Genomic DNA, 19,709 nt, shown 5'->3' on the forward strand with positions numbered 1-19,709 from the left:
ATGTGGCATTTTGAGGTTTGCAAAACACTTTACATTCATTTTTTTCCCTTTAGGCCTAAAAAAAAAAAAAAACCTAAGAGAGGTAGGTACCACAGATATTCTTATTTCCATTTTATAGATGAGAAAACTAAGGACAAAAGAAGTTGTTGCCTGTGTTCATACAGCTGAGATTCTAACCCTGGTTTCTCTGACTCTGATTGCAATGTTTTTTTCAGTATACCATTGCCTATATAAATACTCCAGTAATCTAACCCAGAGGTGTCAAACTTGGCAGCCAGAACTAGATTAAAATTTAATTGGGAAATGTTTAACAAAATAAATAAGATGCAGTACAACATAGGGGCCACTTGGTAGTGCAATGGGCAGAGTATGAGGCCTGAAGTCAAGAAGACTTGAGTTCAAATTTTACCTCTGACATTTTACTAGCTGTGAGATCTTGGGCAAGTCACCTAACCTCTGTTTGCCTCAGTTTCCTCATCTGTAAATGAGGATAATAAGTAACCTCCCTCCCAGTGTTGTTGTGAGGATCAAATAAGATAATAATTGTAAAGCATTTAGCACAGTGCTTGGCATATGGTAGGCAATATGTAAATATTAGCTATTTTGATCATGATGAGGTTAATTTGTTTTCTAAGTCAGTATGTGGCTCTGTTTCTGTTTGAGTTTGACACCACTGAAACAGATTCATGTTTTCATCAGTGTGGAAATCCCTCTATGAGATTGCAATCCCTCTATGCTTTCCATCCAGTGTGATTTTTTGTTCATGCCTTACTATGAATCTGTCACAGGGGCTCCACTGAGCATGCTGGGAACCTTGATATTGCATTGATACCGACAGATCAGAAGGGTTGTCTATCCCTCATTCTTGATACATGACCAGTGAATCTACTTTTCCTATAATAACTCTCTCTGATGGTATCCTTTGCATTACTTGTCTTTTATACCTTTCCTCATTTGGTAGCTAGTGGGCAGAGCACACAGAGTTCTGGACTTGGAATTAAGAAGACCGGAATTGAAATCCTGCCTGCAACTTAGGAGCTGTGTGACCCTGGGAGAGCTGAGTCACTTCTCAGCATTAGTTTCACAGTCTGCAATATCTGGAGAATAGTAAGGGCACTTACCTCCCAAGGTTGCTTTGAGGATCACATAAGATATTATATGTAAGTGCTTTGCAAACTTAAAGCTCTTCGTGTCCTTGTGGCCCTAATAGTGGCACTCTCAGTTCAGGTTTGATGTTGGTACAAAATGCACTTGCAAATCATTGTACATTTATAAAAGTTGATTTACTTTGCCCCAAAACAAGAAGGAGGGGGCAGCTAGGTGGCGCAGTGGATAGAGCACCAGCGCTGGAGTCAGGAGGACCTGAGTTCAAATTTGGCCTCAGACACATAACACTTACTAGCTGCGTGACTCTGAGTAAGTTACTTAACCCCAATTGCCTCACCAAAAATATATATATAAAATACAATAAGCATTTATTAAGTACCTATTCCTCCTACTCTTACTACTACTCTTACTACTACTACTACTACTACTACTACCACTACTACTACTACTACTACTACTACTACTACTACTACTACTACTACCACCACTACCACCACCATGTAACATTGATATAGCGCCTGTTATGTGCCAGGCACCATGCTAAGTTCTGAGGATACAAATAAGGAAAAGAAAGACAGTCCCTCTCGTCCAGGAGCTTACAATCTAATGAGGATGAGGGAATACAACACATAAAAGGAATCTGTAAAGGGGGTGGGGGAACCAAGGACACCCTCCATGGAGACATATAATGGTGGGGTAAAAACTAAGCAGAGTAGATCGTGGGAAATGAAGAGTTGGCTGAGCTTCTGGCTCCTCTTTGGGAGAAGTTTTTTGTTCATCCTCGAGCCCTCCAATCAGAAAGATAGAGGCAACTGAAGGTGCTGATGAAGTGTGAATACAAAAGTGGCAGTTTTCTGCTGATGAGCTTGTCCTAGGGATGAGATAGGGCATGATGGTAGTGAAGCTGAAATCAGGCAGAGTGCCGGCTGTACGGTAGGCACTTAGTAAATGTTTGTTGTATTGTAAATATTGTATTATCTCATTTGGTGCTTGATAAATGCTTGTTCCTTTCCTTCTTTCCCTCTACTCCAACTTGGAAAGTAGATCATCACAGTATGTGACTTCTTAGACATCCACCAATTTTAAGAGGTCCAGTCTTGAACTTTTCATGTACCTAGATGATCAAAAAGCTGTGTCAGGGAAGCTGGGACCAATCAGGTGTCAGGCCCAGCATTGTAAGCAGGAGGAAAAAAGTTGTGTTAGGAAATTAGGGTCCTATCACAGCATCATATGCTAATATTAACTATTATCCACTGATAGTCCAGGGGATAGAGCATTGGACTTGAAGAGAGGAAAAACCTGAGTTTAAATCCAGCCTCAGACACTTGTGAGATGTGTGACCCTGGGCAAGTCACTTCACCTCTCTCTACCTCAATTTTTTTCATCTATAAAATGGGGATGATAGTAATAGCACCTACCTTCCAAGGTTGTTATGAGGATCAAATGATGTATTACTTGTAAAATGCTTAGCAAACCTTAAAGCACTTTGTAAATGCTAGCATTTTTACTGATTGTCCCGCATTCTAGAATGTTCTCCCTTCTCATCTCTATCTCCTGACTTTCCTGGCTTCCTTCAAGTCCTAGCTAAAATTTCATACTCTACAGGAAGCCTTTTCCCAATCCCTCTTAATCTAGTGCCAGGAACTGTGCAAACCTCTTTTATTTCCTGTTTATCCTATCTATAGCTTGTTTGTATATATTTGTACGTGTTAGCTTGCTTGTTGTCTCCCCCAATTAGATTGTGAGCTCCTCAAGGGCAGAGACTGTCTTTTGGCTTTCTTTGTATCCTCAGTGCTTAGCACAGTGCCTGGTATACTGTAGGAATTTAATAAGTGGTTATTGATTGACTAATATGTTGAAATCTGCTTGTACCCATCCTATGTCCTTTGGTTGATCTTCTACTTCAATTGTTGAATCCACTGCTGTCTCCTTCTGTTCAATTTTGAGCCCAGTTCATTATTCATTTGCAGTGCCTAAAACAAATGGACCAGTGGTTAGGCTCTTTGAGTTGTCCATTGTCAGGTATCATTATCTGGACAATAGGCATTCCTTATCCACTTGGTTTTTCCTTTGTGGATAGCTAAACCAACCTCTTCTGTGTGATTTAGGAAGCTCTTCTTAGACTTGATACAACCAGCACAGTATTATCCACAATATCATATATGCATAAATATTAATTTTAATGGAGGATTACAAAATTCTTTTCTCATAACAACTCTGTTATCATTAGAATTTTACTAGCAGGGGTGGATCAAGGTAGAACCTATTCATAGAAAGAGAGACTATAGAAATTTTTTTTATGCTTCTCTTAGAACCAGTTTGTGAGTACATTACTAGCAGAAGGTTTACTTTACAGTTACACACCTATGGCAGCTAGGTGTTACAGTGTGTAGAGGAGTGGACTTGGAGTCAGAAAGTCATGAATTTAAATCCAGCCTCAGACACTTCATAATTGTGTGAGAATGGATGAATCACTTAACTTCTTTGTACCTCAGGTTCCTCAGCTGTAAAATGGGTATAACAATGGCCTTTCCCTCCCAGAGTTGTTTCAAGGATAAAATGAGATATTTGTAAAACACTTAAAGCAGTATATAAATGCTAGCTTTTCTCTCTTTTCTCTCTCAATATCTTTTCTATCTATCTGTCTACTATCTGTCTCTTTTTCTATCTACCTATTGAATTGTTCTCTTCACTGGAAGACAACTCTTGTGGTGATTACTCTCTGTTAGGATGGAATATGTCCCAAGAGGCCCATCCTGCACTTATGTCCCTTCGGATAGTAGAATTCTCTTTGAGTCTGTCCTCACCCCTTGGGGAATGGGTAGGAGCAGTGAGAGGGTTCCTGCCAACCATAGAATCAGTCTATAACTTATAAGACCCTTTGGAGAAAAAGTCTGAGTGAGTTCAGACCTTCTCCCACATGCAGTAGTTGACCACTTTACTTGTAGACTGTGTTGTACACATAGCAGACCTTCAGTAAATGCACATTAACCCTGCAGGATGGAACTTTGCCTAGTCTGCAATATGGAGGGAATCCAACCCAGGCTGGGGTGGAAATTCCACAGCATGTACCTGCTGGTCAGTACTTAGTCAGCTCCTTTATACCCCTCCCTAACCCAGCATGCGTGCCCTGTTCTCGGAAGGGTTTTGGCAGATGCCTCCTTCCTGAGAATTGGCACCCCTGTTCACAGCCCTCTTCTTGCTGTTTGAATACATAGTCTGTTCTCTGACTTGGTTTGTGTTTCATGTAGTGTTTTATATTCACAGGTATCTCAAAACTCCTTTGCTCAGCTTCTTATGGTGTGGTCACAGAGCTTAGTGAATAATTGAGCTATTATACTTAATCTAGTATTTATACAGGAAGCCTTGTGCTAGATGCTATATAGGAAGCAGGATTATACATAGTCTCCGAAGAGTGGTCTCACCTCTTAATTTGAGAGATGCATGAGTCATGATCAAGAGGGAGAGAAGGGCAGGCACATTCAGAGGAGGCTGATAAATGTGGAACTGGGGGTGGGAATGGATGGTATTTCATCTGCTTTGTTGTTTCTCAACTATGCTTAGGGAGATTAGAATAGATCCCTGGAGGAAGTGATCCATGAAGAAAGATTTGAAAGAAGGAAGGGAGATGGTTCATTGTGTGGGCAGTTGTAAACTTTTCCAGGGCAACAGAAAAAGAATGCATGTGGGTGAAGTGAAAGAAGGGAAAAAGTGGAACAAAACCGGAGTAATGTTTCTTAAATTGCTGATGGAAAGCAGTTGTGGGTTGTGTTTTTTTTTTTTTTGGTGGGGGGAGGGTGGTGATGGTGGTGATGTTATGTGTGGGTTTGGGGGAAGAGATTGGTTAAGAATGTCATAGAGGCCAAAGTACAGTGTGGGAAATCAGTAAAGTATTTTTTCTGGTTTTGAGGACTGCTCACAATCCTGAAGATGAAATGCAAAAAGTGGATATAGATAAAAATTCAGGGCTTCTCTGCAGAACTTTCAGAAGGGTCCCCTTCTCTTTCATTAATGGCAAAGTCAGTAAGTATTTAGTGGAAAGATAGCTTCTTCCTTTTATGGTCCTTGCTGCAATGGAGAAACATCTAGGGCAGCATCACTTCATAGGAGGAAGCCATCTTCCTGGATATCTAGTACCCAAGAGAGAATGTTGAGAAGTAACTTTGTTTTTTTTTATTATAATATTTTTTAATCAGCAAAAATCTGCCTTCTCACCTTTCTACCACCCCCACCCCACTTCTCCATTATGAATGAAAGACAAACAAAACCCATGAAATTGATAAAAAGTAAAGGAAAACAAATTTCGTCATTGGCCATGTCCAAGAAAATATCTCCTTATGCGCTCTTTCACCTCTCTATTAGGAGGTTGCTAGCATGTTTTATCATTAGTCCTCTGGCTTCCTGGTTATGCTGATCAGAGTTCCTAATTCTTTAAGAGTTGTTTGTCTTTACCATATTGTTGTCACTGTTTAAATTGTTCTCTTGATTCTTTTTATTCTGCATCAATTCATATGTGTCTTCCTAGGTTTCTCTGAAACCCCCTCCTTCATCATCTGTTATAGCACAACAGTGTTCCATCACATTTATGTACCAACTTTAGCTGGTCTCCAGTGCTAGTTCTCACGTTGCCCATCTTTTTGTTGTTATTGTTGCTCAGTCAAGATGACTCTTCATCACCCCATTCGGGGTTTTCTTGGCAAAGGTTCGGAGCGCTTTGTCATTTCCTTCTCTAGTTCATTTGACAGATGAGGAAACTGAGGCAAACAGGGTTAAGCCCAGGGTCACACGGCGAGTAAGTATTCTACCTGAAAAGGAACCTTTTCTACCAGTGTGCCTGAAAATTAGCCATCTAGCCTTTGATTGAAGCCCCCACTCACCTCTAAAGACAACTCATTCTACTTTTGGATAGCTCTCATTGTTTGAAAGTTTTTCCTTTTTCTGTTCAGCTTAAATCTACCCTTCTTCCTTCTGAGGCCAAGAACTAATGTAATCTCTCTTCAACACTGGTAGTTCTTCAAACACTTTAAGACAGTTGTATTCCAACCCAACCCACTCCCCAATCCCCATGTTAATTGGTTAAACATCCTTATTTTCTTCCAATGATCTTCTTATGGCATGATCTCAAAGACCTTTCATTACCTAGGTAACCCTTGTCCATGTCCTTCCTATAATATGGCAGCCAGAACTGAACACACTATGTTAGATGTGCTATAACCAGGTAAAAGGATAGCAGGATCCTCACTTTCCTTGTTCAAGATTCTGTGTCTCTCAGTGCAGTCCAAGATCAAAATAGCTGTTTGGGCTGCTGTGTCATACTGTCTTTCGTATAGGGCTTATGGTCAATTCAATTCAATGAGCACTTACTAGGAATGGCTTAAGACCATTATTAATCAATTAACTAATTATAAGGCCTGATTATATCTAGTCATTGAAGATGGCAAAAGATAAAAATGAGACAGATGCTGCCTCCAGAGAGCTTATATTTTTCTAAAACCCCTAAATCTTTTTCATGTTAGCTGCTGTCTGTCCGTGCCTCTGTTATCTTGTAGTTGTAAAGTTAACCTTGTTGTAAAGTTTTTTAACCCAAATATATGCCTTGGCCTTTTTATTTATTTTACTTTATTAAATTAACTTCAAATTTCTAGCCTATTGAAGTCTTTTGGGAACCTGATTCTGTCATCCAGTGGATTAGTTCTCCCTTCCAGTTTTGCGTCATCTGCAGATTTGATAAGCATACCATCTATGCCTTTATTCCATGTTATTGAGGTATGTCGCATAATTTTATATCATGATTTCATTCTTGATAGCTGCCCCTGCCTAGTGGACCTACCTCCCTGGTAGAATGTTAGGTCATGGATCTCACCTAGCATAGATGGACTGCCTCTCTTTTTTTTCTTTGCATATTCTCTTTTTCACCTCAATCAGTGTGACAGTGAGGTACTTTATATGTCATATAATTGTTCAGGATGCCAATGATTAAAAAGTGGCATGCATTTTCTGATGAAAGCTACTTTTATGACTGAGGAGGCAGAATCAAGGGACTCTTTGGAGTCTGGTAGAATAAGAACACTGGATTTGAAGTTAAAGAACTTGGCTTCAAATCTTACCTCTGCCATTTACTATCTAAATGACTTTGGTTAAGTTACTTAAACTCTTGCTGTCATTTTCCTTACCTCTAAAATGACAGGTTTGGACTAGTCTTTAAGGACACTTTCATCTCAAAAATTTATGATCCTGTTGTAATAATTCCAACCAATGCCAGGTCTAGGGTGTCTGGGATACCTGGCCTCTTCATCTTCACCAAGGAGCCCCCTCAGCTTTGTAACCCAGGCATGCACTGACCAGGTTTAAAATTGGGGGACTTGATTTACTTAAGAGAAAGTCTAGATTTTTCTTTAATTTTTTGGCTCTTTACACCCCCATCTCAGAACCTTGGCAAAAATTAAGTAAAACTTAGGCTTTGGTCTATGTCCAAGGTCTTATCAAATTGGGAAAAAAGGTACTCAGTATACAACATAAGTCAGGTATGGGACAGCTATTTGTTTTCTCCACCCAAAATCAATGAAGGCTTAATACAGACTTAAAAGTTCACATTGACAAAAAAAACATAAAACAAACAGCACCAATAATATAACTACTATGAGACTTTCCTAGAAAATGGAGACATATCTAAACATGTTTGCTGTACTGCTGAATAGGTGTTTATATTTCACCTTGGCTTTGCACTGTCTCCCTCAAAGTCCAGATTGTCAGCAAAGCCAGGACAGCACTTGGGTTCATCTTCCTCTTACTGGTCTTCTTTTCCTTCAGGAAGCACTATAATGGATGTGGCAGACACCTCCTGTAGTGTGGCTGGCACTACCTGAGCAACTTTGGAACTATGACCTCGCAAACTCATGAGGCTAGCTTCTGAGGCTGAAAAAAATCCATCTCAGAATTATTATTCACTCACTGTAATTAAGCAAAGCAGTCCAAAGCAGAAGAGGCAGCTAGGGACTCTGACTCAGCCTTGCCTGACTGCACCACTGTGCTGGCAGTCTTGGAGGAGCAGTTATTTTGCTGCTCCCTCCCTCTCCCCCCAATACCTCATGGGAAATTCCAGATGTCAATTGAAGAGTCAAAGGATGAGAGAGAGCTAGAGGATGGAGTTATTGCTTTATAAAACTCACTAAGGGAATAATATACTCACTCAGTTGGATACATTAATCTATCTTACCCTATAAGGAAGTAAAAAGGGGATAATAGAAGGAAGAAGGGGAACTGATAAAAGGGAGAGTGGATTGAGGAAGGTGGTGATTAGAAGTAAAATACTTGTGAGGAGGGAAATAGGGGGGTAAGAGAGAGAGGGAGATAAACAAGGGAAAAATAGCATGGAGGGAAACACATAGCTATCATAACTATAAATGTGAATGGGATAAATTTACCCACAAAATAGAAATAGATAGCAGAATGGATTAAAAACCAGAATCCTACAAGAAACATATTTGAAGCAGAAGGATACCCACAGGGTAAAGATAAGAGGCTGGTGCAGAATTTATTATGCTTCAGCTGAAGCAAAGAAAGCAGGGGTAGCAATCATGATCTCAGACAAAGCAAAAGCAAAAATAGATCTAATTAAAAGAGATAAGGAAGGAAACTATATCTTGCTGAAAGGTACCGTAGACAATGAAATCACATCAGTACTAAACATATATGCACCAAATGGTATAGCATCCAAATTTTTGAAGAAGTTGAATGAGTTACAGGTGGAAATAAATAATAAAACTATACTACTGGGGGATCTCAGCTTTCCCCTCTCAGAACTAGATAAATCTAGGCAAAAAATAAACAAAAAAGAAGTTAAGGAGATGAATAAAATTCTAGAAAAGTTAGATATGATAGATCTCTGAAGAAAATCTAATGGGAATAGAAAGGAATATACCTTTTTCTCAGCAATACATGACACTTACATAAAAATTGACCATATGTTAGGACATAAAAACCTCACAACCAAATGCAGAAAGGCAGAAATAGTAAATGCATCCTTTTCAGATCACAATGCAATAAAAATTACATTCAGTAATGGACAATGGAAATAGAAATTAAAAATTAATTGGAAATTAAATAATCTAATCCTAAAAAATAAGTGGGTCAAAGAACAAATCATAGAAACAACTGATAATTTCATTAAAGAAAATGACAACAATGAGACAACATATCAAAATTTATGATATGCAACCAAAGTGGTACTCATGGGAAAATTTATATCTCTAATTGTTTACATCAATAAAAGAGAGAAAAAGCAGATCAATGAATTGGGTATGCAACTTAAAAAAAAAAAAAAACAAGAAAAGGAACAAATTAAAAATCTGCAATAAAATACCAAATCAGAAATCCTGAAAATCAAAAGAGAAATGAATGAAATTGAAAATAAAACCATTGAACTAATAAATAAATAAAATTAGGAGCTAGTTTTATGAAGTCACCAATAAAATAGATAAATGATTGGTTAACTTGATTAAAAAAAAAGAAAGAAGAAAACCAAATTACTACTATCAAAAATGAAAGGAGTGAATTCACCACCATTTAAGAGGAAATTAAGAAAATTGTTAGGAGCTATTTTACCCAATTATATGCCAATTAATTTGCCAGTCTAAATGAAATGGATGGATTTCTACAAAAATATAAATTACCCAGATTAACAGAAGAAATAAAATACTTAAATAACCCAATCTTAGAAAAAGAAATTGAACAAGCCATCAATGAACTTCCTAAGAAAAAAATCCCCAGGACCAGATGGATTCACAAGTGAATTCTATCAAACATTTAAAGAACAATTAATCCCAATCCAAAACTATTTGGAAAAATAGGCAGAGTCCTACCAAATTCCTTTTATGACACAAATATGGTGCTGACACCTAAACCGGGAAGAGCCAAAACAGGGAAAGAGAATCATAGACCAATTTCCCTATTGAACATTAATGCAAAAATTTTAAATAAAATACTAACAAAAAGACTACAGCAATATATTACAAGAATCATATACTATGACTAGGGAAGATTTATACCAGGAATACAGGACTGTTTCAGTATTAGGAAAACTATCAGCATAATTGACCATAGTAATAACAAAACCAACAGAAATCATATGATTATCTCAAAAGATACATTGACAAAATATAACACGCATTCCTATTAAAAATATTAGAAAGCATAGGAATATGCTTTCATAACATAAAATGATAAGAATTTCTCTAAAACTCAATGAGTGGCCAATACTCAGATCCAGCCTCCCTACCCTTCTTTTTGCTCTCATGGAGTGAAGGACAAAGGGACCATCTAGGGCAGGGGTTCTTAAACTTTTTCTGTGTCACGTACTACTTCAGTAATCTGGTGAAGCCTATAGAGTCTTCAGAATATTTTTTTAAGCAATTGAAAGAAATGTTAAGTTTCATTTAGAGGTTAATGAAAATAAAGAAGGGCAGCTAGGTGGCACAGTGGATAGAATGCCAGGCCTGGGGTCGGAAAGACTCATCTTCCTGAGTTCAAATCTGGCCTTATACACTAGCTGTGTGACCCTGGGCAAGTCACTTAAACCTGTTTGTCTCCATTTTCCCATCTGTCAAATGAGCTGGAGAAGGAAATGGCAAATCACTCCAGTATCTTTACCAGTAAGACCCCAAATGGGGTCACAAAGAGTCAGAAATAACTGAAAAACAACTAAACAGTAGAAAATAAAGATGTAATTTTTTTCCCCAGTCAAGTTCACAAGCTTCCTGAAATCTGTCTATGGTTCTGGAGGTACATGGACCTGAGGTTAAGAATCCTTGATCTAAAGTTTACTATGTCATACCAAACTGGCAAATCAGGGTTGAATTGTCCCAAGTGTGTCTGTGGAAGTTACCAGGGGAGCTCTGAAATAGCCTCTGTAGTTTGTGCTCCAATCCAACCCCCTTTACACTGTGCTCTATGTATTAATTAACAGAGAAAAATCCTTGAATAGGGAAGTCTGATGTATTTGAAAGAGCCTTGGATTTGAAGCTAGAGAGATCTGATTTCACATCTTGGCCATGCTACTTATAACCTGCGTCTTTGGCACCTCACTGGGCCTCAATTTTTTCATCTAAATGAAATGAGTAGGGCAACTAGATGGCACAGTGGATAGAGCACCAGCCCTGTAGTCAGGAGGACCTGAGTTCAAATGTGACCTCAGACACTTGACACTTACTAGCTGTGTGGGTCACTGGACCCAGATGGCTCTGGAGGAGAGAGTGAGAGGCTGGTGACTTTGCACAGCCCTCCCTCACTTAAATCCAATTCACTTGCAAGTCATGGCATCATGTTATGGTCCTCTTTGAGAATGAAGGACAAACCACAACCCTGGGCAAGTCACTTAACCCCGATTGCCTTACAAAAAAAATAAATCAAATGAGAGGGTTGGGCTAGATGATCAATCAATCAAAATATTTATTAAGTGCCTGTTTTGTGCCAGGTACTGTGCTAGGCTCTGAGGATATAAGTACAAAGAGTGGAACATCCCTATTGCAAATGAGCTTACATTCTACATAATGTGTATGTAAAAATGTATGCAGCATAAATATAAAGTTCATGAATATATGTGTGTGTGTATATATATATACACATGCAAATAGTTGAATACGAGTTACTGTTGGAGAGAGAGCATTGGCAGCTGGAGGAATCAAGAAAGGCTACAAGCAGGAAGAACATGGTGTCTGAGCTGCCTCTTAAAGGAAGAGAGGGACTGTATTGAAAAGTGGTAAGGAAGGAGTACATGGCAGGCATAGTGGATGGTTAGTGCAAAGGCTTGGAGATGGGAAATGGAGATACTCATGAGGGTTACTTCCAGCTCTAAAATCTTATGTTCCTATTAGAAATTCTAATCTTCAATTCTAAAGTTTTTTTTTTTGTTTGTTTATTTGTTTCTGTTATGAAGGGTGCTTTTTGTTAGTAGCAGTACTTATAAAGTACTTCTCAGTTGCTGGAGCTGTTTTATATGCAATACAGGGTGCATAAAGTGAGAAGTGAAAGCCCCGTACAGTCACACCCTATTGACCTCCTTATATTCTCTGTTGACCCTGACTTCTTGGTATTTTCAATTTCATTTTTGTGTGTGCTTTAAAATCAGAAGGGACAGGGCTTCAAGGATCATTTGAGGGCATCGAAAACGCAGTCTTGCACTGACTTTGCAGGATTCGCTTCCAGCTGCCTCTGACCTCCTTGCCCCTTGAACTAATTACTCTAGCTTGCTTCATGCTTAAACCAGTTCTTCTACTTTCGACCTCTATCTTCTGCCTGGCATTGTCATTTCAAACCTCCTCTTCCTTTGTGGTGGTGCGCTCTCAGTTTCAAGAGCTACTAAACACAAAGATACTATTTTTGTGCCTGCTCTTCCTTAGAGTCTGATGGCCAGCCATCTCACACATCTGGTGCAGGTGTAAGGGGGTATGGAGCATGAGTCCTGTGTCCCAGTGCTGGCTTATGGGCTAACTGTATGCACCCCTAGGACTGACCCACTGACTGTGCCCACCAGTGAAGGAGCTAGAAATGTGGCTCTCTGCTGCCCTCTGTGTTCCTTCTCAATGTTTCTGTGTCCTCACAGGACCTCTAGATCCTTAATGCCCTTGGGATGCAACACCGAAACTTCCTTGAAAATGAAATAACAGCATTTATTTATTTAGTGTATGTATTTTTACAATTGATATGGTTGCTTGACAGTGTAAGACTCTTAGAATTATTTTATTTCTGATTTTATTGTCAGTCAGTTTGGGTCAGGAAAAAAACTACTCTGTACTGTTAAAATAAAAAAAAAAAGTATTCTATCTGTAAGATTCTGAAGATCCAAATCTATGTCTCTAAGGATGGTGATAAAAATTTTTGTTTCTCTCTCCTCCCTCCTACACTCTCTCTTTCTCTCTCTCCCACTCCCTTCCTCTCCTCTCCTTTCCCTCTCTTCTTCGTCTCTCTCTCTTTGTCTCCCTCCCCTCCTCTCTCTCCCTTTCTATCTCTGTGTGTCTGTCTTCCTTCCCTCCCTCCCTCTCTCCCCCCTCCTCTCTTCTCCTTTCCCTTCCTCTCCTCTCCTCTTTTCTTCTCTCTCTCCCTTTGTCTGTCTATCTCTGTCTCCCTCCCTCCTTCCCTCTTTTCCTCTTCCTTTCTGTCTGTCTCTTTGTCTGTCTGTCTCTGTCTGCCCTCTCTCTGTCTCCCCTCTCTCTCTCCTTTTAGGGCTGCTGCCCAAAGCAAACTAGGTCACTACACGGATGCAATAAAGGATTGTGAGAGAGCGATAGAAATCGATTCCAAATACAGCAAGGCCTATGGGAGAATGGGGTAAGCTCTCTAGAAGGATGTTCCAGTTGGTCTTGGAGTTCTTTGCTGCTGTTACATACATGGTTCTTCACTTATCATTTAACATTTTATGCCCTGAACTAATGTGGAGATTTAATATAGTTGCGGAAAGGGAAAAAGAACTGATCTAAGTCCCAGTGGTTTGTAGGTGAGAGAATTAGAATTAGAATTAGGGCCTCTGATCTCTTTGTATTGGCACACTGGTAGAAAATAGCTTTTTGCTTCTAGTGCTAATCCTTCTGGCACTATGAATAATTATGTATTGTATTAATGTATTAAGTGAGTGCTGAAGTTTGTCCAAATGGCAAAAGGCTGTGGCTGGCCAATCAGGCTAGAATTGAATTAGTTTGATTTTAAAACAGAATCAACAAACAGCCCAGTTTAGGGATTATGCCGGTAGTTGGCCCTTGTTTTTCAGTGTGATTGTAAAGACTATCCAATAAAGGGATCCTGACTAGGTGGAGCTGGGCTGAAATGGGATAAACGCCTGCTTAGGTCACAGTTTATGCTGATGGCATAGAGATGAATACTGGGAACTGATAACTCAGTTACTTTTTTTTTTTTTAAAGCAGTGCTTCAGAGCTTTTTGTTTGTTCTCTCTGCTGCAAAACATGAAGCAAGTCCAAAGTCCTTAAAGTGTCCATCCCAGGAAATTGTTTAACATACTGGAACTGTACGATTAAAAGGATCTAAATCAGCTGCAGTGTTTGCAGAGCTTAATTTAGAGATCCACAAAACAAAACTTGCAGAATACCACCCTTAAAAGTGAAAGGACAGATGGAGATGATGTCTGCTGAGCATGATACCTCAATGGCCAAGAGCTAGATTGCAATTTCCTGTAGCCATAGAATCCTTCCCTCCAGCCAAGTTGTGAGGTCCAACTCTAATATGGACTGGATATTACAAAAGGCAAGGTGGTATGGTGGAGAACTGTTCAGGAAGACTGGATTTCAGTTATGCCTCTGAGATATACTGGCTGTGTGATTCTGGGCAAGTCACAAGTCACTTAAATTTCAGTGCTCTAGGCAATTTTCTAAGACTGTAACTTGTAGGGAAGGTGCCAACTTGCATTGGTAAGGGGAAGTTCTTTACCTTGGAGTTCCCTGTACCAATGAAGTCACAGATGTAATCCATTTTCCTATCCCTTGCATTATAGAAACCTTGGACAGATTTTGTGATGTGTTGACATTAAAAAAAAAAATAATGAATGATGTTAGATTTCTACCCTGATTTGCTTTTTTCTCCTCAGGCTGGCCCTCACTGCCATGAATAAATATGAAGAAGCAATTACAAGTTATCAAAAAGCACTGGATCTTGACCCAGAAAATGATTCTTATAAGTCTAATTTGAAAATAGCAGAGCAGAAATTGAGGGAGGTGGCCAGTCCTGTAAGTTATTCATGGTAGCTCGCTGGAATATTTTTGTCTGATATGTCTATGCTTTGTTTTAAACTATAATGGGGGTGTGTGATTTTGGGGCATAATTTCATTACAGACTGGAACAGGACTGAGCTTCGACATGGCTAGTTTGATCAACAATCCAGCCTTCATTAGCATGGTGAGTACACTTGCTTGATTTCTTCTGTGGTATGGCTCTCGTAGCTGAGTGTCTGCTTCACAGAAAGTATGATACAATGAGTGAAAGTAAAGACTGCATTTAGGAGAAAGATATCTGAAGGTTTTTACCACAGTGGTTTCCTTAGATTTTCCCTTTTTATCCCATCCTGCTGCCCCTCCTCCTTCCCACCTAAAGCACCGTTTGCAATGCAAGATCTGGCAATTTAACTTTTTGATCATCCAATTTCAGCATCCCCGAGCCTTTCCCCAATCCACCCTGCCAACAACAACAAGAAGTGGGTAGGTTTACACTTGGCTGCTTGATTCTGACATTTCTGAACATAAATGATACTCATTCTGGGGCTTGGATTACGCTGCTCATTTTTAGGGATAAAGGCTGCAACTGAGTTCAGGAGCCTTGAACAGGGACAACACTCGACAAGCAATTATCTTTTTGGTAATAAAGCAAACGGGAGTTTTTCCTCAGTGCTTGTAATTTAGTGCCAGGAAATAAAGAAGGAAGTGTAATCTACAGATTGATAGCTGTAAATAATAAATATTGTCCAAACCTTTGCCAATGTACCAGGCAGAAAATGGGCATGCATCCAAAACAGAACATGGGATGGTATATCTGAACAAGCATTCAGACATTTAAGGAAAAGAAATAAAACCTTTGGATTCTACTGAAGTGCCCCCCCTCCCCACCTCCCTTTTTATTGGCAAATGGGCCACTTCTAATGCAAGGGGCTTTTTGGGTCATATCTTTAATTTGTTCTCATTCCTTTTGACTCAGGTACCTAGTCGATAAAGTGACTGCCTTCATTGGAGCATGATAGTGTTATCCAAAATCTCTCTGCCCTTGGAACATAATTCCTCAGTGCCATTTTCTCAGTATCTTATCTTTCTTTCCACACCCACTTATCTTGCACATTATAATCAAATTCCATGAGATATAGATGCACACATTATGCTTTCTACCTCCACCCCACTTTTTAAAATGTGCTTGTAAATTCTGACTTAATGGGAGTTATTTCCTGTCTATTCCAGGCAGCGAGTTTAATGCAGAATCCTCAAGTTCAACAACTGTGAGTATTTGGATGTTCTGAGAGAGAGAGAGAGGGAGAGAGAGAGAGAGAGAGAGAGAGAGAGAGGGAGAGGGAGAGAGAGAGAGAGAGAATAGGAGGGAGGAGAGAGAAACAAAGCATATTCCATATTACCTTCATACTTGGGGGTTAGCTAGGCATCTGAGAAATTAAGAACTTTAAGCCATTGCCAGAAATTACTCTGAACTCATCTTTTTTGGGGAGTTCTCAATCAAAATGATCCACCTCTAGTCCTCTAACTTCCTCTCTATGCTTTGGGTTCACCTCACTCTCCCCAGGCACCAAACCCTATTACTAGTTTGTTGAGAATGTGTAACCATCCCTATAACTTCTTTCTTGCATTTTCTAGCATGTCAGGAATGATGACAAATGCCATTGGGGGTCCTGCTGCTGGGGTTGGAGGCCTGACTGATCTGTCCAGCCTCATCCAAGCGTAAGTGTCATGTTTAAGGGAATTCCTTTTCAGTGTTTTGTGAGAAACTTCAGCCCACCTTGCCTGTAAAGTAAAACTCCCAAATAATTTTTTTTAGCAGTATGGTGTATATATATATATATATATATATATATACACACATATACATATACATAGATATAGCAACATCCTGGTTAGTGTGTATAATGAATCCCATGAAGTGGTCCATGAATTCAAATTCATACTATTCAAAGTTATAATTTTATAAAATATGGTAATTGGTTCCAGCCCAATGAAAAATGCCATGTGTATTTGGATAATGTGTCCATTTCAGGGGACTCATCATTAGTACTCACTGGGGCCTAGCTGTGTTTGAAATAGGACCAAATTTGAAACTGCGGAATTTAGAGTCCCAGCTCTACTACCTGCTAGCTGTGTGACCTTGGGCAAGTCTGTTTACCTCATTTAATTTCACTTTCCCCATTTGCAAACGGGTCAATAATAACTCGAACTTCCTGCCTCAGAGAGTTGTTGTCAAAATCAACTGATATGAGGTATATAAAGCACAATATAAATGTCACCTATTATTATTTGATCTTTACTTCTGATACTAGTGTCACCTTGTCACCTTCACTACCCATCTAGATGGTGCAGTAATTAGAGCACTAGCCCTGGAGCCTGGAAGACCTGAGTCAATTCAAATCCAGCCTCAGATACTTACTAGCTTTGTGACCCTGGGCAAGTCACTTGACCTCTGTGTGCCTCTGTTTCTTCATCTGTAAAATGAAAATAATAGTAGTACCTACCTCCCAGAGTAGTTGTGATGATAAAATTAGTATTTATAAAATGCTTTATAAACCTTAAAGGCTACTATTACTACTATTATTGTTTTTAATTACCTTCCATGTCTTCAGAGTTAACAAAGCTGAAAAGGAGTATGCACATTAGAATTTCTTGTTTAGAGTTTATTAGTTCTGGACAGTGAGACAAAAGGTCTGAATTCTCTGCTTAGCTCTGTCTCTATGATTAGGAATTCTGTGAATTATTATGTTTCTAACAACATATTGAAATATTTTTGCATGCATTATTTTGTTTATCTCATTTTACACATGGAGAAACTGATGCACATATTGGTTAATTACATGTGGAGAGAACCCATGGCAGCTCTCAAAATGAGGTCCTAGTTCTTGAGGCTACTATGCCTTACTGTTGATTATGCGGTCACTATGTGGCTCCCTAGATTCTTAAATAAGGATGTTAATGTCTTCCTCCCTTCCCTCCTGTTCTCCAGAGCATCCTAAAGGTTGCTGAGCTAGGATCTCTGTCTGCTCTAGAATATAAATTCATCAATAAAAAAGAAGCTATGCTAATTAACAACGAGCCACCTCCTCTGGATGTGTTCCATACACATGTTCCAGATGTCTTTCAAGCCTGTTGTTGTTGTTCAGTAGTGTCTCACTCTTTGTGACCCCCATTATGGGGCTTTCTTGGCAAAGATACTAGAGTGGTTTGGCATTTCCTTCCCCAGTTCTTCCAAGCTTAGAATCTTTTTAATTTAATGGAAGTAAATCTTGACAGATTGCATTTAACAATTTCTGCTCACATGGGCTCTACCTTGAAAATAGAGGTGTATGTCTTATAAAATAATGTCTTATATAAAATTATTATATAAAATGTCTTATACAATTAATTACTTTGGGAAATTTTAGCTCAAAAACACATATGTACTTCCTTTCCATTTCTCTCTTTCTCCTCTCCTCTCCTTCCTTCCTTTCCTTCCTTCCTTCCTTCTCTCTCTTCCTTTCTTCTTTCCTTCCTTCCTCCCTTCCTCTTTCTTTCCCTATCTTCCTTCCTCTCTTCCTTCCCCTTCCCTCCTCTTCTCACATAAGCATGCCAGCTTGAGTGTAAAGATTACTAGAAAACAGTGTATTTTATTCAAGGAACAGAACTTAGAATAGAAAGGTGTGAGGATACCCTATGGACTAGATTTTACTAGATTTTGACCTGTAGAGTACATATTGAACTTTCATAGTTTTGCTTGGCTTATTCTTTTTAACAGAAATCCTGACAGAGTTTTATCTCAGAATTGCCAGCTTGTACAGTGTATCTGTGTATCCTTATGGCCTCTTCTCCTTCAATTTGCTGTTTTTTCCCTGTGACTGAAGGGGTTTAATTGCTAGGTTGGTGGTTAGCCAGGTGGAAGTTAGTCCTCTTTTGGGAGGAAGCCAGTGAAGGCCTTCAAAAACGTCCTGCCTCACTGTCGTGTAACTGCTTCACTATTTCTTTCCATTGCTCGTGTTCGTCTGCTTAGAACCATGGTTCACAGGGCATGTTTCTGGGTACACTAGGTTTTGGTAGTTTTTTTAGACTTTACCTAGTGGTAGGTTTTGCTAGATAGGCCTTGAGATTTTGGACATCATATTGCAATTAACATTAGTAAATAATTTTATTTAATATAAATTTTACTTATCTATCATTCATAGCATGATTAGTATATTAATCATAAATTATGTAAACCTTACCTGTTACACATATGCACTAACCTCAGTTAGACTTTGAACCCATAAAGAATTCCGTAAAAATGTCTGCTGTTATCCAAGGAAAGCTGCATGCTGCATGAGTTTCCCAACTCTCTCATGGATACTATTACCAATATGAGGATTTAAGTGACACTAGTCCTGATGTCAAATACTGTACAAAAGAAAAAAAAAGTTTTTAGAACGAACTCAATAGTTAAATGAGGCCTACCCCAGGCATCATTATGGCTTTAACAGTTCCCTCTTGGGGTACACCAGTATATTGCAGTCGTCCTGTGCCAATTCTAAGTTCACAGCTTAGTTTTTTCTGTTTGCTCAGTTCTAAATGCTTTCTGGGGGCACCTTGATTTTGCCCAGGGACTTCAGCCAAACCTTCACTCTGTGTTGGCTGTCGGTTTTGGACTCTACACCAGAAGACTGGAATGGAGCAGGCCTAAGCAGAGGCAGCTAGGTGGTTCAGTGGATAGAGCACTGGACCTGGAATCAGGAAGACCTGAGTTCAAATGTGGCCTCAGACACACACTAGCTGTGTGATCCTAGGCAAGTTACTTTAACTTGTTTGCCTTAATCCACTGGAGAAGAAAATGGCAAGCCACTCCAGTATCTTTGCCAAGAAAACCCCAAATTCATGAAGTGTTGGACACAGCTGAAC

General features: G+C 39.2%; 1 protein-coding gene across 2 annotated transcripts in view; it reads left to right on the plus strand.

Annotated features, from left to right (window-relative positions):
* The window catches only part of SGTB (small glutamine rich tetratricopeptide repeat containing beta), an 84,928-nt gene that overhangs the window by 64,478 nt on the left and 741 nt on the right, over positions 1-19,709 (plus strand). For both annotated transcript variants that reach the window (XM_027863557.1, XM_027863556.1), the window contains exons 6-10: positions 13,327-13,431; positions 14,699-14,837; positions 14,944-15,006; positions 16,053-16,090; positions 16,458-16,541. In XM_027863557.1, the coding sequence (XP_027719358.1) occupies positions 13,327-13,431; positions 14,699-14,837; positions 14,944-15,006; positions 16,053-16,090; positions 16,458-16,541 (429 nt within the window). The remainder of the gene's footprint in view (positions 1-13,326; positions 13,432-14,698; positions 14,838-14,943; positions 15,007-16,052; positions 16,091-16,457; positions 16,542-19,709) is intronic.

Source organism: Vombatus ursinus, unplaced genomic scaffold (genome assembly GCF_900497805.2).
Source record: "Vombatus ursinus unplaced genomic scaffold, bare-nosed wombat genome assembly UNPS02014772.1, whole genome shotgun sequence".
Classification (NCBI taxonomy): Eukaryota; Metazoa; Chordata; class Mammalia; order Diprotodontia; family Vombatidae; genus Vombatus; species Vombatus ursinus.